Here is a 27,561-nt window from a genome sequence, read left to right as displayed (position 1 = left end):
TCCCATTGGTGGAGAAGGTGAGATGTAGCTTGTTTGTTTTGTCTGCTCTCCGAAATTCTTCCTGTTCGCTCGATCTTCATTTAGTCTGAAGGTCCGCTGGTAATCCAGAAGCAGCGTTACGGGCTTTTAAAGGACCTTCTGTATAATTAATAATGCTAAACACACCACTTTAGGTAATTAAAAAGCTCTTTGTCAATGCTGTTAATATTTCATGAGGGAGCTCCGGTCTATCAGAGGGCTAACTGGAGGTCGTTTCTGTTTCTTATTTGAGACTTTTGCATTGAGTTTTACCCTATTTGGTGTCTCTGTGCATGAGTGTGCATGATTAACACGACATATAGGATTACAACGCCGCTGCAGGGTTGCATTTCAGCCTCCCAGTGGATCGCATTCACTGATCTGTAGTCTCCGAACATTTTGACTCTCTTAATAATTCACCTGTTTTTTGATTTTAGAGGAGATTACCTCAGGATGTACTTGTATTTCCTCACTAAGAGCAGCTGCTGCTGTCTCACCGGGAAGAAATGATAACTCAGGGGTGAATATTGATTTCTCTGTTTGATCTCTTTGTTTTGCGGGCATTACGACGGAAACCTCGCTGCAGCAGGCGGGTTAAGCAGCTGTTTGATGAGCACAGACTGTTGTTTGTATGTGCAAGAAGGCTCGGGATGTATGTGCGATCTTCCCAGTCTTATTGAACTGGGAACTGATGGCCCAGTTCAATAAGGCTTCTGGGAGGATGCTGTGCAGTTTGGACCGGGAGAGGAAGCTCGGCCGGAAAAATATGGTGTGTTTGTACTGCCGGTAAACAAAGTATGCTCGAAGGAATACAGCTGCAAAGAAAATACCACTTAGTCTTGTCCAGGCATTATTCTTTCTGGCCTTCCTCCACGAAGACACTTTCAATATCATGTTGTATCTTGATATATGTCTTTCTATGCCTCTGACAGCTGTGTCCAGAGACTTCGTGTTTTCCGTCTGTCCATCCCGTGAAATCTCAGAAACACCTTCTTCAAACTTGGCACAAACGTCCGCTTGGACTCAAGAATCAGCTGACTAGATTTTGGCCATAACGCAAGAATTCCTACCCTAAATGTGAAAACATTTCAAACACACGTCTAATATCATAAACTGATGACGGCATTTTACATGTGAGGTCAAAGGTCAATTTACAAAAATGTACAAAAAGCAGCTCCATTGAGGAGAAGGCAGTAGGAGTTACGTTGCAATCTGGAGCTGTGGATGCACAGCGGACTGTGTTTCCAAGCTAACGTTAGCTACTGTTGCTCTCTGGATGCAAAGAGAGGCCAACAGCATTGGACAACTTAAACAAATCGTCCACAGGCTCATACAGACCGCCGATTTTTCACGTCATGCTACAATCTGCTCACATGTGGCCGATAAAAAGTGATTAATACATTGCAATTACTATAAATTGTTACATAGAGCGCCATTAAAGAGGGAGTAATCAAATAAAACCAACCATTTAATTCAATTCACGTTGTTATCTGCGCTCAGCCACACTTTGCCGCATGGCCTACAAAAAGCTGGGAAGTAGGATAGTGATTGTTGATTGCCGCTCCCTCCTCGTGCCCAGGCTTATTGGCTTGTTGTTGCCTTCAGGCTCGTTAGCCAGTTCTTACATGCAAACATTTCCACCAGACTTATTTATTTTCCTTCCTTATTTATTTATTTATTTATTTATTTATCAAACACCAGTAGTTTGGGCTCATGATTCGACAAATCAATCACTCGCTCTCCAAGTCAAACTGGCAATATCCGCTGTCAAGACTTCCTCGAATAAACACAACATGCACGAGCCAAAACAAAGTATGATATGGATACAAAGAAAAGTTACACTGATTTCCTTGAATAAGCTTCAGCGCGCTGTGCTTTTATGTCATCAAACCTGATCAGGGAGTTTGCTCTCGAGTCTTGTGTTTTTTGCTTTCAAGTGCAGAGTTGCATCTTCAAACCGCTGTTGGCCGTGAGTTGACTCTGATTTGTTTCATTGGTGTCTGATTTGAGTCTCAGCTCAGTCACTGGGAATGCAGCAGAATCAGTCAGTTACTCAGTCACCTAAACGGGCTCTGGGTATTAGAGGTGGGTATAAATAGGGATGTAAGATGATTATAGTCTGGACATTCAGTTGACGTATCTCTGGGCAAACTGGTGTCGTTGCTTATATTCTCCACTCAGTTTCCTGTTATCTTGCTCATTTTTAACCGGGTCAAGGAGATTTGTGTCCGACACACCGTTTAACTTTATATATATATATATATATATATATATATATATATAGAGAGAGAGAGAGAGAGAGAGAGAGAGAGAGAGAGAGAGAGAGTGCCTAAAATCCAGGAACAGTTAACATTTTTACACTTCTGGCTCCCTCGTCTCAGAATCAGTGGGTTTTTTTGTTAGATTCCTGAAATAAGGTCTGCGGTCAACACAATCTTAAGAGATTTTTAGGTTTTATTTTACAACAAAGTAAATACCCCACTTGAGAATTTAAAAGCTAACAAGTGGCTAGATGAGACTACAAAGGAGGTCGGGGACCAAAGAGAGACTCATCTATTCAATAGTCCGTCTTTACAGTCAGATTTTTGTTGCAAACTATTCTAACTCTAACTGTACAACTCGTATATTGATCAATTTATAAGAAAGTGTGTACAGTATAGTGAAGAAGAGAGTTTAGTGGTGGTGACGTTGAAGTCATGCAACCGCAGTGTAGTTTGTTTATAGTTTGGCGATTGCATTTATACTTCAAAATCATAAAAGTAGTGTTCATTTGTAAAGTCTGTCTTGCTGAACAGAAAGTGTAAGTATCACAAACTCCTTGTGAGCTTCTTTTCCACAGTAATCCAAACTGAAAAACCCCATAGGCGTTTTGTCGAGGGAGCCAGGGCGTCATCCCTGCCAATCTCTATTGGCTTGTTAGCAGCATTTTGATGAAAATAGCTCGTCTCTATGTTGGTGATCAGCGTTGAGAAACACGAGACTTCCCGTTAATGGATATTTGAAGCCTTTGTGGCTTTAAGGATGGCAGTTCAGTCGTTTCAATAGATTTTGTACAGACATTTGTGATCCCCGGAGATGTTTTTCAGTAAAAGTACTAGTCCTCTATTGAATGGATGAATTTGACTTTTTTCTCTTGTGCCATTATCAGGTCAGTTATGACAATTACCTGCCAAACTAATGACACTCCCCTCAGTTTCTGCTGTACTTAATGTTTAGTGTGAATTGGCAAATTTTAGCATGCTAACACGCTTAACCAAGAGGGTGACCTGTTTTTTTTTCATCTTCAGTGAAATGCAGCTGACTGTGATTGATTGTCATGCTGCTGTGAACGTAGCCTCCCCTCGCTTATCTTATCAGCAGAAACCTCGAGCTTCTAAATGGTTTTCAAAGTCGGTATGAAGGAAATTTCATTTACAGTTATTTACTGAGCCGAGTGATGTTGCTACGAGCCTTGCATCTGATTTGGAAAAAATAAATTAAATTCCTCTGTTGATTCGGGTAGTGAGGTCTAAAAAACTGTTGTTGTTTTTTAAAATGAAACCTTTAGTTGATATTGTTTTGAGTGTATTTACATGCATATCCCTTTTAGCTAAAATAATCTGTAGCACTCTCTCCTCTTCAGTAACTCCACCTCCCACTCGTCGCATACCTCATAAATTCACATACACACATGTACAGGCGCTGCGTTTGAAGGCAGCCCATCAGTATTCAGCGCAGCATCAGGCTGATGAGCGGTAAGAAAGCGGAAAGCTGGTGCTTTTGATTCCCAGATTGACTGCCGCCTTGCTCATTTACTCTCCCCTTCCTCTTCTGCCTCTGTCTGCTCAGACATCAGGAGAAACTGTAGTGGAACCGTCCTCTCTGCTCCATCTCACAACCGCTGCTGCATATCTGCGGCTCATTCCTTCATCACCACCCATCACAATATGTCTGTCTCCCCCTCCTCTGCTCCTCTCTGCCTCTCTGGTCCATCTCTCTCCGCCCTCCCCCGGCCGTTTCCCCCCCGTCTCCACCACACTGTCACCGGGAGGCTTGTGGCAAGAGGCTTGATAGTTACATAACCACTGCAGCAGCAGCGCTCGGGACGCTGTGTTAAATCACAACTCAGTCGCAAAGTGTGTGTACGTGTACGTGTGTGTGTGTGTGTGTGTGTCTTCATAGGGGCTGCCTATTGCGAGATGTATGTTTCGCTTGACAGCCAAATTTCTGGATGGATCCAGATTCTTTCAGTCGTCTCTTCCTGTCTGATGCTCTGTCTCTCTCTGTGAATGTTTGTTTCCAGCTGTCTGGGATCGATGAATGATTTTTGGGATATATCTATTAGCCTTCCCACTGTAAAAACACATTACTCCAGGAGATTTTTTACAGTTTGACCATCATTTTCAACTGTCTTATTTCAGCTTTATTCTTAGGGAATCACATTGTCACTTAGTTTGGTCTATTAGTACATCTAAACAAGAGTAATCGTAATGCTAATCTCTGCATGCTGATATGCTGACAATGACAATGCCAACATGTTGACCATCTCGGTAAAGCAAGCTTGCATGCTAACATCTGAAAAAAAAGCAGCCCGCACTTCTCCAAAAGTTGAAGAATTTAACAATCCAAATGCCAGAATAAATGTTTGCCAAGTACGTATCTGCAAAACCACAGAGAAGTGAGAACTTTCCGTTTATTTATGTTGCAATTTCCTTTTTCTCTTTCGTCACAACGCTGTGCTTATGCTCTGCTTACATTTAGACACAAGTACCCCTTTGTCAGGGGTAGGAAAGCATCATGGTTTGGCTTAAAATACCTGTTTCGGTCACCGGGATTACAGATAGAGATGGCCACATGGCTCCTTTAGGAAACACCCGGTTTTATCGGCACTAAAACGGCTTAAAAACATCCAGAGGTGGGACTTGAACTCCTGTCGTCCGTTTGTCCATCTGTGAATGAACCGCCGGAGAGGGCCTCCCTGTCTGAAGGAGGTTTGACCGCAAACCTAAAAAACAAAGAATACTATCACTAAAATACGTAAGGTTGAATCATAAAGACTAGAGAACTAGATTTTTTTTTCTCATTGTCATTACTGGTAGTTTGTACTGATGGTTTCACGTTCAGCTATGTTACAAATGCTGCAGCAGACAGTAACTTTGTCAGATATGTAACACAATTTTTTCATCTGGATCCCTGGACTGCTGATACCTTATGACATCTCCGTCTCCACTACTGTGCAGAAGCATACTTGTCAAGTCGACTGTCACACAGTGATAAATACCCCAGTTCTGTCTTTCACCGCGACATGAACCCTCCTCAGACCTGATTGGACGATCCCATGCCGCCCACTTGCTCTCGCTGGTGTTTGCATCCGACAGCTGCTTTGGAAATGTTGTCATATTTCTCCTTTGAAGGAAAAATGCTCTAAATAGACTCGAAAAAAGGCCGTGTAGCTATAGAGTCATGTTTCAAGTAACGTCTGCAAAGCGCCTAGTTTGTAGTCATTTGTAAGCAAAGTTGGAGAGACAGTGAGTCAGTCTGTAGCCCACTGATTGATCTCACTGAGGGCCTCATTAAATTCCTTTCTCGTTTTTCAGCCCCCTTGCTGCTAGTTTTAACAGGAATGATGATAACATTTCATACTTGCATTTCATTTTAGATGTGTTGCAGTGTTGAACTTAATAATACCCCCAAGAGAAGATCTGCCTGATGAAAATAAAGGTTACGATAAGGTCGGATAGAAGCAGTACGAGAGAGAGAGAGACGGTGTGCAGAGGAGGGAAAGACGGAGAAGAGAAGGTTTTGAAGTTACCTGTTCTGTCAGTCTGTGTCTCCGGAGAACAACAGAGTTAAGAGATGACAAATGTAAGAATTCTGCATTAAAATGTAGGAAAAAAAACATGACTCATCCTTTGTTATGTGTTTTGTTGAGTCGTGTGCTGACATGATCCCAAATGTTTCCAACAACGGTCTGAAATTAACACCCGACAAGCTCCAAATGCGAGCAGAATCTCTTTCATATCCAAGCAAAAGTGGTATTGCAACTAAAATAATCCCAACCGGATCGATATTGCATGGAATCGAATCATACTGGAAACCAAATCGGATTGGGAAATCAGTGGCGATACCCAGCTTTCATTCATGAAGTCGGTGTTATGATTCTCTCTGACTGTCAACGTCCATAGGTTAAACTGCTTAAGAATCAACCTCGACAGGTCTCATTAAGTGCAGTTTTCCAAAGCGTTATACATACCTAGTCATGTACTCTATACTGTAGTGCAAGGCCATTACCTCATATCACTGGCGACACTGGATACTATCAAAGCAGATATTTGAGATTGAATCAGAGCAGTTTTATTGGCTGTCATCATCCACCCGGCTCAATCCCTACCAGCTCCATATGACCTGTAGCCGACCACGACCTCTGACCTCTCTGTGGGATGGGGAGGGGGGAGAATGAGAACACTTCCCCCTCAGAAATCAATGTATATTAACGAAGCTTCTGTCTTTTCTGTTATTTACATCCCGGTGCTGATGAATTATTGTGCAGTCTGTTGTTCTGGGAGCTGAGCAATAGCACACCTGGCTGACTCACACAGCCACACAAAACAGGGTATTGATTAAAAAATGAGCAGCAGGAAGCACACAAACACACACAAACACACTCGATTCTTGTGCGCCGACCCGAAACACCTCTGGAGACTTTCATGATCAGATAGCTGAGTCATCCTGCGCATCGTCGCTTGAAATCATGACACACACAGCTAACCTGCGCAGGCAAAGGCCTCTATGGACTCTGTGGCTGCTCAGCACATTATCTGCCAGTTGTTATCACATAGAGATATTACAGATCTGAATGAAACATGTTGGATGCTATGAAGACGCTTTTTTAAATTTTATTATTATATATAATATATGTAAGTCATATGGGAAGATGATATGTCGAGCCAGAACTTGTAGGATTTTAATAGTAGTCATGGTAGTAGGATTTTTAATGCAGGAACATTTACTTGTAATATATTTTTCACGTGTGGTATCAGTACTTTTACTTAATTACAGGATCTGGGTACTTCTACCACCACTGGATGTATGATAGTACGTTTTGTCCTTTAAATTTGATGTTGAGCATCCAGACTTGCTGACATTCATATATCCAGCAGGATGAGTCAGGATGACTTTGCTGATCCTCTGACTTTGCATCCAGCAACAACAGCCGGTCAAACATTTCATTTTTTCCAGTAAAATATCTCAAGATCAATTTTTTCCCACTGGCGAACCTTTTGTATATACATTAGTCGTCCTTAGAGGATCCCTGCTAATGCCACCAGCAGGTCGACAACTGTTCGTCAACTATTGGATGAATTGCCATGAAATTTTGGCATACATCGATGTCTGTAGATGAGAGAGGATGAGGGCCGTTGCTTCCTGAATTCTGTTGCAGACTCCCCGTCTGGATCAACATGTCAGTTCCGATTCGACTCTCCTACTTCATGCTCCACCGAGCGGCGAGGAGGGCTCACCCCGCTACACGTTCAGCTGATAAATACAACACATCAGCACCCTCACCCTCCACCCTCACTGATGTTCCTTCCCTCCGCTGCTCTGCCTCTTTTTTATCTAGCTCTGATTGCTGCATCTCTTTTGAATGCGTCCCTCCTCTTCAGGGCTCTATCGCTCTCTCTTTTCATTCACTCACACTTCACAAGTCCTTGTGTGTGTTGGTGCGTGTCCACTCTCGAGGACGTCCCCGTGGGACGGACAGCTGACATTACGTCGCCGAACCGGCCTTCTTGCTCCAGTCTAAAGCGTCGGTCACATGGCCGGCTTAATGACGGCCTCGGCTGTTACGCCGTGTGTGAAGTATGCACAAGGCAGCTCTGTCTCCTGGCAACATCCAACAGCCTGCTTATTCCGCGCTGCACCGTGAGATGAATCACATCTCTGTCCTGATGTGTTCAGCTGCTGTTCTGGCCCCGTGGCTCTCTCTATTCCACTCGGGAAGAGCCCGACTGTCTGACCAGCTACGTCCTGAGCTCGCTGCACCTTCTCCCAGCCTTCGTCCCTCCTCTTCTCCCCCACCTCTCGTCTGTCACGTCCCACCCTGCCTCCCATCTCAATCTTCATCCTGCCTCGTCTTGTCCTCCCTGCATCTGTTCCTCTCTGTCGCTCTCCCCTTGCTCATGTCTTGATGAAAGACTTCCCTCTGTGTCTGTCCTTGCGTGTCCTTTAACTCAGTCAGAGCGAGAAGACACGTTGTGCCTTTTAATCAGAAACCACAGACGACCAAAATGCACCATAAACCAAATGAAAACATCAGCTTTTTAGTAGTTACGTCTCAAAATGTTTTACATGCTTCATTCGTTTTGAAGCTGGGGTTGGTAAGATGTGATCCTACCCCCTCCCTCCAGATCCACCAAGATACATGAATGCTCACTACCTCTCATGCCAGCAGGGAGATGTGTTAGCAGGTAGTTTGCTATGTTCAACAAGCTCTTTTAGCTTTTTTTAGTCTGATTAGTCCAATAAATACGTAAATAAACAGCTCTGCTAAATGCCACGATCATGTAAACACAAGCAAAATAGCAGTCACAAAGGTACCACAGTCTGAAAAGGCTACTTTGTGCGGCAGTTACTCCTTACTGCTCTAGGTGTTAGCTTTGTGCTAACTGAGTTAGCTTGTCTCAGACAAAAGTCTGCCGCTGCTGCTGCTGCTCACTCGTTCTTTGGCTCAGGGGCTGTGTGCTTTGTGCTACTTGGCTAGCAACTGAACGCTAACTGGTGCCGGTGCTCACCCGCTCTTTAGCTCGGGAGCTGTGTGCTTAGCGCTAATTAGCTAGCTGCTGAACAGCAGGCTCTGCAAAGGGCAGAGTGTGCGCAGGCAGGCAGGTATGTATGCAGACAGACAGGTGGCCTGTCCAATCATTACATATGAGACGACTGAGACAGTTGGATGGGCTTATTAGAGGCCTGCAACAGCCACCGATGCTGAAATTTTTGTCAGAGCATTTGATTTATTGATTGCTGTCTGGATTTTAAGAGATTTTCCACGAATGTAACAAAAATTGCGTGCATAACTTACCAACCCTATAGCTTTAAATGCAGCCGCAGTAGATTTACTTACATAACGAGCAAAACACATCACACAATTATGTTATGTGCTGCAACTTTGTCTTTGCCTTGCTGTTGTCTAATCAGGCAGAGCACAGTGCGCTTGGTCGTGTGCTGGAGCAAAGTTAGTTCATCTCTTTGAAATCTTCTTACTGTAACAAGCTTACACGTTTGTTGTGGTTCCCATTCAGTGCTTTAAAAGGCTTGTCAACAGTGGACCTTCTGACTGTGTCAGGTACATTCATCTCAACTGGCTCAGGGGTTCTCTTTAACTCTCTTAAAAGCAGTCATGTTTGTCAGCAACCTGCAGTATTTAGTTGTGTGTTGTTGCAGTGAGCTCACTCTCAGCAGGGCATTTGCGATTAAATTGATTTTAGGAAACTTCGAACCTAAATGAGTCAATACTCTGTCAGAACTCTAATGCATGAACAAACTAAGCTACCCCGTCAGTGATTCATATCATCATTATGGTGTCATATCTACAACACATTCCTCTCTCCACTCTTTGTCTTCTGGTCTCACTCGTCCTATCCGCTTCTTTGCTCTTCTTCCGAGCTAGCACCCTCCCCCTCTAAAGCTATTCAAGTGGCACACTGCAGGATTATCCCTCAGCCTCTGAGACACGCTGGTTTGGTCAGACTTATCGTCGTCTCTGGGTTCACTTTGACCACAGAGGTGAAAGCTGCAAAAATAAAATCTGCAACACAATTTTGACCATCTAAAGTACCAACTGTAAAGGATACATCATACATCCACAGGGAGTTTCTAAGGAGTTGTGTTTGATATCAAATTTCGGAATTGTTTTTTTTTTTGTATTTTTTTCAAAGATGGAGCCATCCATGGTAAGTGAACATGCAGCGGAGTGTTTAGTTACTGTCAAATGTGCAAAAGTTTGAATTGTAGTGTTTTGTCAACTTAAGACAGCCGTACCGCCTCTGCTATCACAACACGCTCCTAAAAGACTTTAAAATACAAAAGGGATTGCTTTGACAGCAGCAAGTGTTCTGGTCAGTGAGTGGGTTGGTAACAGTTTCAAACTGAAAGATACATCCAAATGGATAAATGTGTCGTGTACAGACCGGCTGTTATTTTGATATTTTTACTGATAAAATGAGGGCAACATTTTATGTGTTTCTATGCATTATATGCAGGTCTATTTCATCATTCTCTCCCATTTCTATCACATTTGATTAGCGAAAACCTGAGTTATGTAAACAGTACTCCGTCTTTACTATGGCTTTGCTACCACTTAATACACTGGGGAATAGGAGGTGTGTTCACTAAGGTGGATTGACCTCAATAACTAAGCTCATGTTCATACTGTCCTCCTATGGACGTCAGTACCACTATCTTTTTTATATTTTCGACATTTTGAGCAATTGAAAGCTTCTTTAGCTCTTCCGCCTTCTTGTTATCTTCGTAAACATGTACTTAGAGTTATCCATGCTCGTGTCAATTTAGGGTCAATGTGCACCACTATCGTGGAATTATCGTATTAATCCAAAGTGTGAGTTTTGGTTCAACTAAGCTTCTGGACACATTTGGTTTTGTTATGAGCAGGGATTCTGGCATTGTGCTGCAGCTTAACTGGCTTTGATGTCACTAGGTGTGGTAATCACGTATTCAGAAGCTAATTGGAGGATTCGGCTGATGGACAGAAAGATGGACCAGTGGTGTTTGTTTGCTGCTGAGATTAAGACATGCTACTTTAGGGCTGCTTAGCTGCATGGGGCCTTCTTGCATCACAGGGTTGAGTTTTTATGTCATATGCCTTTCAGGGTTTTTTTTCTCTTTAACTAAATAAAAGCACTTTTTGATATCTATTTCTTGGGTATGAATTTTGAGCCCATCATATTCGAAGCATCTGCTGTTTTTATGATCGTATCTTTATTTACTGAGACTAATCAGACTAATCTCATCAAGTGTAAACAGTGTTGTCATCAAAATACCATAGCAGCATATTTTCTTTGTGGAAATGTTCATATTCAGTAAATGCATGTAGAAACACAAAAGTCCCCCCAAAAAAGAAGTGTGAGACAATTTGCTTAAAGGATAAATTCACTAAAAAATGAAAATGTTATAATAATGTACTCATGCCCATGCTGATGGAAAGGCGGGTGAAGTTTCGTAGTCCACAAAACACTTCTGGAGCTTCACAGAAAAACAGCCTTGCAGCTTTCTCTCGAGCTCATGATCCCTATTCAGACAGGAGGCGAGCTAACGCTTTTAGCTTAGAAGCTACTGTAAAGAGTTCGGCTTTAAAACGGGTGTATATAACAATTGTTTAAACAAATTATATATATGTAGTCCCCATCTACTTCAGTTGTTTAGGAATATGCGGCAACAGTTTTTTGCTGTGAGGCTCCAGAAATGTTTTGTTCTCTATGTACTCACCCTCATTAATATGACTTTCCATTGGCATGGTGGGAAGTATACACTTAAGTTTTTGTACGGATTAAACAAACTAAATATAACATATGTTAATTGGTTGTCAGAGTCAGGCTAGCTGTTTCCCCCCGTTTCCAGTCTTTGTGCTAACATAAGCTAACCAGCTGCTGGCTGTACATCAGAGTAATGTCTACGTCCTGATGTCATTCTCATTTACATATTACATAAGTGCTGGTTTCAATAGATTCTGCATACCCTCTGGACAGGGGAAAGAGTGGCTGAGTCAAAAACAATTTAAAAAAAAAACATTATTAGCAGAGTGTGGTAATTGAATGTCTCTGCGTGTCATTAATTGATTCCAGGTATAGGTTATTGAATGTGCTGGGCAGGTTGTGAGGGTAGCTAACATGCCTCCTTGTTGCTGTGTGGACTGTGTGGCAGAAAGAAAGGGGTTACTGAGGGTGTGTCCCAACTGATGTGGAGTCATACACTCTGTGGAAGGATCTGCAGATGGCACAAGATGGCTGGAGCTGTTGGGTCTTAAATCAAGCATGTCAAACAAGTGATTATGGTAGATAAACTGATGTTAGGAAACATTATAAAAGCATTCATGTATACTCTGGCTGCGCTGTTGCTGGACACTATCAGTCAACTTTTGGATGAGCGAAACCTCCAGTATTCCTCCTTCAGTAAAAAGTTGTATGTATATATATATATATACATATATATATATATATATATATAGGTAGAAACTGTTTCCCATAGTATCAAACCCTGGAGATATTTAGAAGAGTAGAGTGCCCAGAAAACAATGCTTTTATTCTTTTACTCATGAAGCCCTGGAGCCCTCCTCTCAGAAAGAACAGATGAATTACCAGCAAAACACTTTGCTGCTGATCCCAGTGCGCGTGAAAGGCTCAAGTTGTCTCTGATTCAGACACTGACAGTAAAATTGCGAAATCCTTAGTATTTCGTGTTGTGCTTTCTTGAAAGAGCAAGTCTGAATGCCTCGGCTGTAAAGGGCCCCACAGGCTGCTGTGAAGGCTTGTGGCAGTCACCAAGGCCTTTGATAAAATACAGCTTGGCTAAATCAGCCAATGTTCTGTGGAAACACTGACCGAGCAGGAATAGATTGCCTGTTCTGCAGCTGAAACCAGAACCAATAACACAGGGTGCAAGTGTTGAGTAGACCCCTGTGAAAACAGAGCATGTGGCAGGAGCTGATACTAAAAATACTTTCCCATCATAAGCTGACCTTGTAGTTTCAGGCATCTTATTTTTCTCACAAGGACGATTATATACTGTGTTATACTGTGTATAGGGAAAGTGAGGTCAGGCTAGTTCAGATTGAGCTTAATGCAGCAAGTCATTTTTCATGAGTCATTCCAGGGATGAGGGATGTTGCAGGAATTAGTTTGCACTTGACTGTAGAAGGAAGTTGAAGGATGAAACACGGAGGGCGCCGCTAATATTTAAACAAAATCTTCCTTGTGATGCAGCAGAGTGCAGACTCAGCTTACAATCTAAAATGGCCACGAGTCATCCTTCATCTGCGCTGACCTCTATCTGGCACGCTTAACTAACACTTAATTTAAACTGTGCATGCTAGGAATCAATCAATTACTACACTGTGCTCTTCATAACATTTTTCAAAACTCTTCATCGTTTTAATTAAAAGCTATGATAAAGTATTGCACTGCTGGACCATGTGCAGAAATGGATAAGAACCACAATCAGCTGCATTTCATTGTTAAGACCAAGAAAGCATGTCAGAGCAGGAACATTAGCAACAGAGCCTTGTTATTATTAGGCACATGCGATATATTGTACTGTCATGGTGGTTGTTGCAGTGCAATGAAGAGCTCACTGTCAAGGAGAAGCCATTAATCATGTGAGCAAAATGGATTAGGCTTCAAACAGAGTTCAATACCAATAAAGCGCCTCGCAGTCTCCTCTGTTTTAACCGTGGTGGTAAGATATCGACCAGACGTCAAACAAATAAATAGAAATCACCCTAAACTCCCGAGGAAATCCAGCAGGAAGTGTATTCTGTACAGCTCACGAAGTAATAGGTGTTTAAACCACATCGTTAAAGCGCTCTTTAGGTTTAAAAATAGGTGTGTTGATCTCGTCTCAGTGTAATTGTTTCATTCTATTTAAGAGTTGCAATTACACAATGTTTGTTTTTTTTGTTTTAACTTAAATCAGAAAACAAATTTAAAGGAACAATTTAAAATACGGTTTTTGGTTACACTTCACAAAAAGGTACACAAAAGTATGAGTAGTTCGGAAAAAGGGAGTAAGGAATGAATCGGGAACGACTTGATAACTAATGAATCGTTTATGAGTAATTACTGAATAACTGATTAGAGAACTATATAGTAGATAATGATGAGTTACTAGAGATGGGAAGAGACTATATTAATGAATCATTAGGTAATGATTAGTTTGTAAATATCTGAGTCGACACACTTTCATCATGAGTTGTTCCTGATTAACTATGAACCAGTCGCTGAGTGGCACCAACTAGTAAGTACTCATTAATTACTAATTACTTAATCATTGGTCCTCTTCAAGTAAAGTGATACATCATCTTCATACTCAGTATTATGTTTCACTTTAATTGAAGTGCACAAAAAGAGTAACTAATGATTAAGTAATTAGTAATTCATTCATTATTAATCAGGAACAACTCATTAAGAAAGCCAATGTGTGGACTCACAGATATTTATGAACTAATCATTACCTAATGATTCCTTAACACAGTATCTCCCAGTCTTTCTAGTAACTCATCATTATCTACTGCATAGTCTCCAAATCAGTTATCCAGGAACAACCATTCGTTCATTCCTCATTCATTCCTAATTAATTACTCAGAATTTCGTGTTACGAAAGTGTTACCAATCTTTTTTAATTTCTGTTCTTTCTGTTTTTGTGATTGGTGCGAAACAACAAAACATGAATTAAAGATTTCAGGGGTATGACAAAGATAGACAGTGATACCATATACAAGGACAAGGATGACATTCAAAACTTGTTATGTACACTACAAAATGAAAAAAATAAACAGACTGGACAGAAAAACAGAAACAAAAGCAAACTAGAAAGGCACTCAGTAAAGCGAATGCCTGTCTGAGGCCCCAACAGTCTTCTTTAATTCAACCAAGCCTAATCCAATATCAAATAAAACATATTTAAATCCATTAGATCCATTTTTCGTCAGGATCTGCATGAAATTGCACTCACTCATAGATACTAGCCACCTAAATATGTCTGATTTCTGTCCATATCTGTCAAAAAACACCCTATCTTGCAATATATCAAAGAATGTCAGAACAATTCCTGCATCCGTCCATTTATCCAGATCTTCACCAAAAATTAATAGGGTCTATTCTGAGCTGAGACCCATCTTCCATCCAAGTTTGGAAATCTGCTTGGTAGTGTATTCCTGCTGACAAACCAGCAAACAAATAAACATACCAACAAACGGACACAGGTGAAAACATAGCCTCCTTGGCGGAGATAATACATGTATAATGATACTGGTAATATGGTGGCTGTAGTGATAATAATGATGGCAATTACACATTGACACAAAAGTCACATTCATGGCTGCTATTCACGCTGTGTTATGTGTACTGTGTGTGTGTGTTGTGCGACTATCTCTCTGATGTAATGTGTCAAAATAATGAGTATTCGCACTGTGAAAGGATTCAGGGTCAGCGCTGTGTGATGGCAGCGGTGCTCTTCTCTCTCTGGTGTCTTTTCTAGGACACGCCAATATAAGATGCCCCCTTTCATCCCTGAGGGCACAGGCGCTGTATGCATGGCGAACGGGACTATTTTTATCTCATTATTATAAACGTCTCGAACAGAAACGCTCACGCTGGAAGAGTTTCCTCCAGTTGCCAGGGAAAACTGCTACATTGCTTCTCTTAAGTGTTGACTAGCTTCTAATGTCTGCTCATGCGCTCCACTGCACTGCTTCTTGTCTGTATGTGTTCAATGTGATGTTACTGTCTCACGGTGTTGTCGTTCTCTTTGTTTCTTTCAGTGCATGAGGAACCCAGCTCTGCTGCAGAGGACAGGTTTAGTCATTAGAGTACTTTGCCACATCCAGGAAAATGTCTGGCTCCTACGATGAATGTGCAGGTGCTGACGACACCATGGACAGCTTCTGGGAGGTACAGACACACCGTCCGTCTGTTCTGATTCAGCATGCTCTCCCAAGCCCTTAGGCTCCCTTTGCCTTGTATTGATCAGGTTTCTGGAGCCCAGCAGAGTCCCCACTGAAACCATGAAAATGAGATTAGTGTCACTGAGTTTTTACAGGAAAATCAATGCGAGGAGTTGTCGTGACGCTGTTTGATAACCACTGAGCTTCGTGGCAGAGGGTCCTGCTGTTATCTACATTTCATGCATTAATACATGAAGAGAAAATACAGTTAAGCACGTTTTCAATTAACAGTTTAGGAAATACATTTATTTGATTTCTTGCCAAGAGTTAGATAAGAAAACTGCCTCAAATCAGCCTTGTTTTTTACCTTTAAGGCTAGGCTACGCTAACCAGCTGCTGGCTGTAGCTTCATATATGATTGACAGATATAGGAGTGGCATCAATCTTCTCATCCTGCTATCAGCAAGGAAGTGAATAAGCATGTTTTTCCCCAAAATGTGGAACTATTCCTTTAAATCAAAAGCTTCTGAAAAGTGACCTGATTAGAGAGTCTTCCACCTCATTTAGAAGAAGAGCAGCTAAAAATATTTTATGTAAATGGGAAAGTTGCAGTTTCTGTATTACTGGTCACAGTGCTAAAAATACAGATTGAGATTTAATGAAATACACACATGTAATACTGTAATACTGTAATACGCGCATGCATGACACAACACAGCTTTAAAAAAGGAAGAAAGTGTTTTTATCGTCTTTGCGTAAATTTAGATTTTCTCATCTTTCCTTGTGAAGATGCACATGAACCTTCCATTGCCTGTCAGATCAAAATAATTATACTTGTAGTAAGTCAGAAGTATGAGCTTCGACTTGGGCTCGTTCATATTTAAAGCATTTGTAATAGCCTGTATTTTTCCCCGGCAGACAAGAAGGCAGGCCATAAAAACATTTCAGTTGTAAATGAGAATCATCCAAGAGCTATTTTTGCGGGAGTACTTTAACTTAAACTATTTAGACACTTCAACTACACGGATGAATGAGATCAGCGTTGCCGGAAAGGAAAATTATCGTGCGTGAGTCATAACTATGAGAACAAATTGGCATAAATGTGTAATTATACACAATGCGCATTTGAAGGAGACATATTCTCATTTCAGGTTGACAATAATATTATTTTGGGTTACTACTAGAATATGTTTACATGCTTGAGTGCTCAAAAAAACAGGCATTTCAGGCACTTCAGGTGCAGTGTTTTCTGTGGGAAAAAGGAGCACCTGTAGGTTTGAACTTTGGCCTTTTTAACTTTTAACATGCAAAGAAGGTCTCCTTCAAAATGAATAGGTTGGTTTACTTGTGTATTCAAAACATCTTGACTTAAACACAGCACACCTTTGTGAGAAAATTTCCAACTTCAAGTCGCTTCAAATGAGTGTTGAGCGGTGGGAGTAGAACGACAACTGAGCTTGCAAATCAAGTATCCCATCATTAGCTACACCAGGCTTGATTAGCTAAAAAGAGGTCGCATGAGATATATTTTGATAAATGTTTGCTATCCTGCTCATGTCACAATATGGTCGTACATTATGGCATTTATTACATACACTACAATACCAAACAATACGATACGATACTATACGATGCGATACAATACGACACGACACAACACAACTTTATTGTCAGTTTGCAGCCAGTTCTGCTCAAGAAGTTTACACACAAATCAGCCATACAGCTACACGTATGGCACATATTCATAAATGCTGATCAAACAGTCTTTACCACAAAACACAGCACATAATATCCTCAGATCCAGGTCTTATTTAGCAGCACACTGATTTTGATTGAGCAACAGGACAGACTGATTGTGATCAGCCTGTTGCGTTTAAATTGAGGGACTGTGAATCACCTATTGGAGGGCAGAAGTGGGTATTCTCTGTTTAGACCATGCGAGTAGTCAGAAGAGATACTGTTGCTCTTGTAAATCGTACAGAGGACAAAATTAGCATGCAAAGACAATAATTATGGTACATTTGGCAACATAGAATGAGTTGTTTTCTTTACAAATAAAAGAGAATGTTGCATTTTCTCTGTCACTATTGTAAATCTTATTTGTTTTAAACTGTGTCATCACTGGACACATCGTACACAAGTTCACATCCTCACTTGTGCTGAGATGCAGTCTCTGTGTGTATGTGTGTGAATGTGTGTGCGCACACTAAATTGGCGTTAATGAATTCCCACAGTACAGAGTCTTCTTTGTATCATGCCTCTTAGCCACAGAGGAGCGGACAAAGAGCTCCAGTCATCAGCCGCTCTGAGGCCGCCTTTCACCACATGCACCTGCCTATAGCATCTAGCAACCCAGCTCTGCTCGGCTCATGGTCTATAAATGCCGAGAAAAACATTTAAATGTTCACGTTTTGTCAGCAGAAACATTGATGAGCAAAATCAGACGATGAGATAATCCCCACACTGTCGAATTACATCGCAAACGCAAGAGCTTGTGTGTGTTTTCACATGTAAACCAGTCCACCTGCGTGTTGTTGTTGGTGTGACTTGGCATGCTGTCACACAGGCCAAAACTCACAGCGTCACACACCTGTCTCACTGCCTCCCTGCAGCTCTCTCATCTCAAACACTAACCACACATGCATGCTCCTGTCAGGACCAATCATGGCGCAGCTCTGCAGCCAGAGAATGCAGCACATAGGCTCTCCATGAGTTGTGTGTCTGTGTGATGATGTTTACTGCATGACTGTATGTATTTACAGCTTATACACACACACACGCAGTCAGTGGTTTCTATGTATTTCTGTCTCTACGTCGTCATCTATCCCTGAGAATCTGTCTGCCTGCATTACACCACTCAAGAGGATTAAAGCCGTCACACACACACACACACACACACACACACACACACACACACAAACACAAGCCCATGTCATTGCATAACTACACATGCACAGGCACGAGCAACCTCCCCCCATCACTACCCTTCTTCCTTCATCATGCACCATGAGCTCACGCCCCCTGCAGGCACTAAAGAGGCGGAGACATGCAGCCTGGTACGGCTTTTTTTAAGGCGGTCTCACTTAAGGTGGCGCCGGTCTAAAAGGAAATTATCATGAATACTGTTATGTTTGACAGAGTGGAATAGCAAAAAATGTAGCTTTAATGACAAAAATGAATGTGTCTGAAGTTGTTTCCTGCTTGGATTGGAGATGTGCATTAATAATTTTGCATATTTTATAATGAAATTAAGTGAACATAGTGTATTTTAGATAGATTAGATTGTGTTAGACCTGAAAAACAAACGCCGAAAAGATGCACTTTGGCATCAAGGATTCATCAACTCCATGATGAAGGCAGTAAAGGCAATTTAACAGTGTAAAGAGAGTGCTTTTTGTGTTTTCTTGTAGTTTAGCTCAACGTTTATTGTTTATTCTATTGATTATAATAATGTTTTTTTAGATCCATTCCCTCACACACCTGCCTATACATCCACACACCGAGGACAGGAAACCACTCGATAGTGTGATAATGCTATTAGCTCGTTTTCTTACAGCAAAATCGAACCTTTCACTACAATTAGCATTCAACTAAAAAGAACCATAATAATAAACTATAATTATGTTGTAGAACTCCTGAAAATTGTTTGTAATTTTGTTTCATTTGACTCCCACAAACATTTAAAGCTGAACCTCATTAAAGCAGCCTGATACTTACATGAAGTTGGCCTATAAAAAATGTATTATTTCACTTTCTTTTTACAGAAAATAACAAATATAGTGATCATGTTCTTTATGTAAACGATAAAAAACGTCTATTGTCTCTCTGTTCTCAGGTGGGGAACTACAAACGTGCTGTCAAGAGATTTGACGATGGCCATCGGCTCTGCAATGACCTTATGGGCTGCCTGCAGGAACGTGCCAAGATAGAAAAGGCTTATGGTGATCAGCTAACTGGATGGTCCAAGAGATGGAGGCAGCTCATTGAGAAAGGTCAGCATTTGGGATTGGGTCAATCAGCTAATAAAGCTCAACAAATTAATGTTCTTTACACAGTCTTTCAGTTTGCCTCAGCTCAGTTTACACAGTTTGATGTTTACCTGTTAATATTTGTTTCCCCAGGCCCACAGTACGGCTCCGTGGAGAGAGCCTGGTTGGCCGTGATGACCGAGGCAGAGAAGGTGAGTGAGCTGCACCAAGACGTGAAGAACAACCTGACGAACGAGGACGTAGAGAAAGTGAAGAACTGGCAGAAGGAAGCCTATCACAAGCAAATGATCGGAGGCTTCAAAGAGGCCAAGGAGGCCGAGGAAGGCTTCAAGAAGGCTCAGAAACCCTGGGCCAAGAAGCTCAAGGAGGTGAGGGGAAACTTATTTTTATCATCGTCTTTATCCTCCATGTGACAGAATGAGTTATATTCACTTCATGAATCTAAGACATAAATAAGATATGGCTGTAGATATGGTAGTAATTTCTCATCACTCATCTATCATTTTCCACTATTCTAGAGTTTTAGTAAAGTGAAACACAGGGAGAAAAAAATACCAGGCCTTCAAATAAGTTTTTTTTAACCTATTTTGATATTAGCTGTATTTTTTCCAATAAAAACAATGTGTCAAATGTCAATTTGAAAACAATGGGACATTGTGAAAGTATCACCCAGATGTACAGCTCCCCTTTAAAGATTTCTATAGTGATTTTCACCTCATTGTTTTGCCGTCAGCTCGTACACTGTCCTGTCTTTGTTTCACTCTCACTGCTCTAAAAAAGCTTTTTAGACAGCAGACAGACACATAGACTAGCTGGTAAACATAATGGAGTGCTTAACAGCTAAGGAGCCAGATATTTGGCCGGTTGGTGGTGACCAACACAGAGTGAAAAGGTGGCACAAACATATTTCATGCTTCATGTTTAATGTATCTTTACAAGGCTTTAGAAATTTGCTATTTTTTGCCTGCAGTCGGCTGGCAGTTAGATAGAAAAATTAATTTGTCTGAGACTTTTTGATAAAGAAAGTAGTATCATCCACACGTTATAAAAAAGAAGAAAGTGTGAAAATCTGCTGATGCTTTGACTTCTGTTGGAAGTGCGTTCCCTCGTTTTATGGTCATGAAAGTGAAAGATGATTTAAGATTATTAAATCAGCTTTCCCACAATTAGTGGGAACATCATTTTTGCATCAATGTTTTCATTTTCAGTAAAGAAATGATGATGAACAGTTGACGTTTGTTGGGGTCTGGACCAAAGAAACATGTTTGATGTTTGAATCTGAAGAACAAGATTTGTAGGCCAGGGCATCTCTGCAGCTCTACAGTATTTCATTTTAACGCTGTTCTGTCACATGTTTTATCTTTATTTAAACAAAATTGGAGCTTCTGCGATTTGAATATGCTGGATGTTTGAATAACCAAGGTGGTGTTTGGTCAGTTTTGTTTCCACTGCTCCCTAGAAGACAAAACAAATCTGTTACTGCAGGTTTGAGTTTCTGAATTTGAACAAATCTCTGCACAGTACGGCTGTCCCAATGATTTCATCTAGAGGCCAACCCTGGAAATTCTCCATGACACTGTCTATGGCTGCCCCCGTGGTGGTGTAACTGGCACATTTCCTGATGCAAAACTTTATTTTTGTGTGATATTTCAGACAAAAACTCTATGAGGCAACAGACTTAGTCACTAATTAATTGTCAGATGGAGCAAGCTTTGATTTCCAGCTTAGAGAGAAACTCTGTAGACAGTGACAGTATTTAGACCCAACCCACTCACCAGGATATATGTCGGTTATGTACATTTCTGCAAGCCACAGATATGTTGAACCTTTACATTTCTTTGTGTGGCAACATTACATTTCTTTAGATTAAAATTTCCATTTTCTGTTGTGACAATGCTGTGCTTATGGTCTGGTTAGGTTTAGACACAAAAACCTCTAACCTTGGTATGAATACAATAATACAAACATGGCGGGAGATGTCCCTACTTCTTGTCACAAATATACAGAGCACAACTGGAAATTGTCCCGAGGTCTCCGTAAAAATATCCAGTGGTATCACACTTACAAATGTAAATAGAGCATCCTGTATATGTTTCTTTAATCAAATCAGATCATGAGACACTGACAATGTCTGCGTTTTGGACATACAGATGGAGGCAGCTAAGAAATCGTACCACATGGCCTGCAAGGAGGAGAAGCTGGCTGCAGCCCGAGAGGCCAACGGCAAGACTGAGGCGTCTGTCACGCCAGACCAGCAGAAGAAACTCCACGAGAAAGTGGACAAATGCAAACAGGATATGCAGAAGGTGAGAAGAAGAGACAAAAGTCTTTTTTCTTTGGTTAGTTTGAGGCAAGTTAAAAACAAAGTATCCTAAAACCCTTTAGAGATGAGTTTTGGTGCAAGCTTAAAGAGCAATTAAAGCTAATTTAAGTTGTCTGGGGGAATACATTTGGGATCAGTTAAATAACAGAATTACACGTAACAAATAAGAATAATAATAAAATAGAGATAATAACTAAACCATGCTGGTACTTTCCGGCCGCTCTGGACTTCAGTCATCAGTGTGTTTTGTGTTTTTTCTGTCTCAGGCTAAAGAAAAGTACGAGAAGTCTCTGGAGGAGCTGAATAAGTGCACCCCGCAGTACATGGAGAGCATGGAGCAGGTGTTTGACCAGTGCCAGCAGCATGAAGTCAAGAGGCTGACCTTCCTTAAGGAGGCCTTGCTGGACATTAAACGCCATCTTAACCTCACTGAGAACCAAAGGTGAGCCAGGCCGAATGAGGCGGTTTTATTTACGTTTCGCAGAGCTGATGGTTAAGGATCGCTGACTGTGTTTTCACTGATATGTGATTTAGTAAAGTGCTGTGTGAGAGGTGAAACAGAGCTCAGAAATCTATCTTTCTCAAGTGATTCTATGCAAGTATTGATCCCATTTTGGTCCACTGAATACTCCTCAGTTTTACCACCGTCTCTTCCAACCCGCTCTTGAGCACGACTGCATACCGTACCTTTACTTTTAATGAGAAATAATTCAATTTCAAACAGATTTGCCGCGCATTAGTTTGTTTTGTTGTGTCACATTCGGTACAGTTCACTTCAAATTGATTAAGCTCAACACACTTCTCGACCAGGCATGCATTTCTCATTAGCGTTGAGACTCACGGCACTAATTAATTGATGATTCAGTCAATGACGTTTCTGCCAAAGTGAATTTTGTTCAGAGTGAATGCCTGTCATTTACTGGGCTGTTTTTAACCTGCACGTAACGATAAAAGGAGACGATGCCCTTTCCTCCTTCAACCTTCAAATAATTCTCATATACCTAACCACACAAAATGCCTGTATATTTTTTTATCTTACAACAGTGAGCTTCTCTGCAAATGATTGCCAGATTCCACTTATGACAAGACAAATTCAGCGTATTATTAGACGCTGCCTGTGAATGAATACTATTTTGTACAACTAGAATGAGTCATATACTGTAAATTCCTACTGAAAAGAAAAGCTCAAATCAAAACATTAGGAACCGTCTTGTTTGTTCAGCTTCACGAGCCAAGGTCATTATCATGCAAACCCAAAAAAGAAAATGTTACTACAGCGTGCGCTCGTTTTCTGGATTCACGGTGATTACGATTACCTTAGTTTCTCTCCTTGAATGCGTCAATCTGTTTTTCCACATCCCTGTGCGTCTGTCACCTTTCCTCTAGTGAAAGGCGGTTAAATGTGTTGCTTAAATATTCCTTCAGGATCACAGACTATTACTGCACAGAGGCGTTTGCTGCACAGGAGCATCGAGCATCCCCTTTACGAAGCATCTTTCCCAAATCAAGTATTCCAGCTTACTTGAGACTGGGTGTAGAATAAAGTCTTACTGCATTAATATACCAAACACAGTCTGCGCCCTTTATAATCTATGACACATTGCAGAGATTTGGGAAAACGTCAGCAACATAAACAATAATATCCTTTCAAAGGATTATTAGGATAATTTAGGCCAAATACTTCAGCTGTTGAGGGCTTCAGCTTCAGCAGAAAACTCAGGGAGACACTCCAGTCTTGCCATGACCCGATGTTGGATCTCTCTCAGCCCAGATTTGGAACTACATTATGGGTCCTGTCGCCAAGTTGGCAGCACCCCCAGGTCTCTTCTGGCACTTTCATTGTCACTATTTGTTCCATTTTTCCTCTCCTCAGCTACGCCACAATATACAGAGAACTGGAGCGCACGATCCTGGGTGCAAACACACAAGAGGACCTGAAGTGGTTCAGCAACAACCACGGCCCTGGGATGCATATGAACTGGCCTGCGTTTGAGGTACAGCATCAAACCTCTCATCTTTCTTAAATACTTGTATCATATCTGTTTTTAATGTGTTTCTTTTCACTCCAATCGTCCAGGAATACAACCCAGACCAGGCCAGTGCTCCTCCAAAGAAGAAGAAACCAGACGGAGCCCCACCCACTCCGAGCACCGACCATGTGGCTCCACCTGGTGATCGTAGCAGGTTAGCTCAAGAAATCTGTTGTTGACAATCACATCAATCATCCGAAACTTGACTAATATTTCCACTTATTTGTGTTTTGGTCAACAAATCTCACGAAAAGACTAAAACCAACAATGTGTTAGTTCACACTTCCCTTCCCTGTCTGTGGCTCGCACCCCATTTCCACTGGTACCAACCATATACAAACAGCACATCTTTATTAATGTGCCATGAATGTATGCTTTTACTTTTAGAAAGGAGAAATAATCTACTAAAACAGATGGGCACTGTAGTTTTTAGTAATGCTCTTTTAAATGGAGTAAAAAGTCCTTTCTTTGGGGACTATTTTCAGCCGTGGATGCTTACGAGTATTTACAGCAGCAGGTTGTGTATGTGGGATCAATTCGAAATAAACTACAACGCCCTCGTCTTCCAGTGCAACAGTGAGGCTTAATAATGTGTTTTTAATAGTTTTAGATACATATATTGGCAACATGGCTACTGCTAACAGCCTGGCTGCTTTTCAAAGCAAAAAACAACTGTAAGAATCCCAAACTTGAGCCAGAAACCCTGATCTCAGTGCTATTAAAAGGCAGAGTATAACATCCAGTTGTGTCAATAAGTAGGCAGGTTTTGTTACTAACGGATCTAGTAGACTCGAGACCCAGCGGTAAGGGGAAAGCAAGGTGCATAGGGAACCAGTCTATAGGCGGGTGGTGTCATTTTTCTACAGCCATCACACTGTGAAATCAGTATTTACATCAGAATGATAAGTTAAAGCAAAAAGGACTTTAACAGTGTATTTTTACAGTTTGCTATTACTAATTTCTGCTTAATTGATGGATGTGAGTACTTCCTCCTCCACTTGTTTAGATCTACGGCAGCTAACAGACTTGCTTGTTAGTTCGGCAGGATCAATTTATCATCGGTTTTGACCTTTTCATGCGATTTGCTGACAATTTGGGGTCATTTAACGCCAAATTTCTCCCCCTCCAGTGTGAGCAGCTATGAGAAAAACCAAGCTTACTCGACTGAGTGGTCCGACGATGAGCAGCCCACTGCGTTCTCTGGTAACGAAAACGGTGGCAACGGGAATTCATTCGAAGATGACTCCAGCACCGGGAAAGGGGTCCGTGTCCGCGCTCTCTATGATTACGATGGCCAGGAACAGGATGAGCTCACCTTCAAAGCAGGTAATTATAGGCAGCCAGATGACACAGGACAGGGGGATTTTGGTCTACTGTCATATAATGTGTATAAAGGGCCGTCACACATCACACAGGTGTTTAAAGACCATCAACCCAATCCTGATTTCTACACTAAAGCTCCCCTCCTCTATGTAGGATAGCAGTGATTAGTCAGTAATGGCCACATAGAAAACAAATTACAGGCACTTGCCACCAATTAACACAAGCTGTTTTGGAAATGGTGTGTAAAAAGTGCTTTAAAGCCTCACACCGGGACATGACTAACATGTTTAAAGACAAGCTTTGCACAGAGAAATAAGCATTGAAGAAGCCACAGCTGTGCATCTTCATCTCGAGCCCCCACAACTCCTCCAGATCCTATTTTTAACCACACAGTTTTGAGATTAGGTGTTTTTAAATAACCTCAGCGACATCTGGCATTGACTAAATCGATCATTTAAGACTTTATACCTCCGTACAAATGAGTTTCTTTGTTATTCCTGGGGAAAAAAATTAAAGGAGCCTTGTGGAGTTTTCTTGTAAACAACCAGAATGTGTATTTGCAGACAGTATTACTCACCACCTGTCTTTCTTCAGATTGAATTGTATCACACACGTGTTTGTACTCGAGCATGTGCGTCCTCTTGTGAACAAAGAAAACAGGGACCCACTGATAAAATCATAGCGTCTTCACGCTACTTGTAGTCATCAGTTCCTCCACAGGGCTGGCATCGCCTGATCAAATTCGATTATTTGAAATTCATTACAGATGCAAAAAACTTTAAACCTGCATTGCTTCTGTTGAAGACACTGAGGTCATGTCTTCTGTCTTCTGGGGTTTTTCGCAAAACTAAGTGGCTACTTTGTAGGTATAATCTCTATTTTCACAGGACTGTTATTACCTGGGGACCTCCAGTAGTTTAGAATAATTAAGGGAGGGTTGTCTGTGATCTTAATCCCGTGCCAATCTGCCATGTAAATTCAAATTACCTACCGTATCTTGCCAAACACAGTCACACTGTTTTCTGTTGTCAGACTACCGAACAATTATGACTTTAGATTGCAGCTCATAATATGTTGAGCAGCAGTCACCATCTGTTGCCGTGAGCTCAGTTGTGCTGACGTTTAAACAGAACGAGTGACAGAGAAGGTTAGCAGCAGCGAAAGGTTGGAGCCACAAAGCGTCTGCTACTTGATCTAAATGAGCTGCTGATGTGTTTATCATGCTTGTAACACTTGCAGAAAGTGAGCAAAACTAATGCAAACTATATTTTTAATGTGGCTGCCGAAGAACAGGTGGTCTGCTTCTGACACGCACAGCCTTGACATCATACAGCTTACTGATAATGTCAGTAAATTAACCTCCACATGAAATACTGATGAGGGCGGTCATTTCTGCATTAAAGAGCAATTTAACATCCCCTGAAAATCAGATGTTTAACGTCTTACCTTTATGTTTTGATTCACAGGTGTTCCTCAACACCCTGTTACATATTACATAGTCTGTGGAGGAAATACACTAACTAACCTTTGAGCCAAGTGTTGGATGAGAAGATTAACTCTCTTGTCGCTCAATCTGATGCTACAGCCAGTTTAGCTTAGTACAAAGACTGGAAACAAGGGTAGGGCAGCTAGCCCGAATCCTTTTAAGGTAACAAAATCTGCCTCGCTAATTAGGCTAATCTGCTATATCTTGTTTGTGAGCTATAGAGGTGCTGCCATGTGGATGTATTTTCCCGTTGAACGGAGCCAGGATATCTGTTCCCTCTTTTTCCAGTCTTTAAGCTAAGTTAATTGGCTGCTGGCGAGATTTTTGATATTTACTGTGCAGCCAGGAAAGTTGTATCCATCTCCAAAAATGTCAAATGATTCTCTTTGACTCATGGTCGCAGTATTTCCAAAATACTGGCTACAAAGACAGACATTACAATAATAATTCTGTCAATAAGCGAAATGCAGAGAGTGTTATTTACAGGTAATCGCTATTTTAAAAAACAGGACTGCATGTTGATTAAGGAGTGGTGTCTCCTTCACAGGTGATGAACTGACCAAGACTGAGGACGAAGACGAGCAAGGCTGGTGTAGAGGTCGTATGGACAACGGCCGAGAGGGACTGTACCCGGCCAATTACGTCGAGCCAATCTAGTCACGTTACTGAACAAGGACACGCCATTGGAGGCAGCTTGAACTGTCCCGTCCAATTGCACCGCACATAGCCAGAGACTTAAG

At 41.4% G+C, this 27,561-nt stretch overlaps 1 protein-coding gene across 1 annotated transcript; it reads left to right on the top strand.

The window, feature by feature from the left end:
* The first annotated feature begins 15,617 nt into the window (after positions 1-15,617).
* On the top strand, positions 15,618-27,478 carry LOC141000094 (protein kinase C and casein kinase substrate in neurons protein 1-like). Its single transcript, XM_073470725.1, has 9 exons — positions 15,618-15,677; positions 19,506-19,662; positions 19,792-20,027; positions 21,810-21,965; positions 22,249-22,424; positions 23,856-23,976; positions 24,060-24,166; positions 25,142-25,338; positions 27,369-27,478. The coding sequence occupies exons 1-9, from the start codon at positions 15,618-15,620 to the stop codon at positions 27,476-27,478; spliced, it is 1,320 nt and encodes a 439-aa protein (XP_073326826.1).
* Positions 27,479-27,561: the final 83 nt, after the last annotated feature.

This window comes from Pagrus major, chromosome 7 (genome assembly GCF_040436345.1).
Source record: "Pagrus major chromosome 7, Pma_NU_1.0".
Classification (NCBI taxonomy): Eukaryota; Metazoa; Chordata; class Actinopteri; order Spariformes; family Sparidae; genus Pagrus; species Pagrus major.
This window is presented reverse-complemented; position numbering and strand designations above follow the sequence as displayed.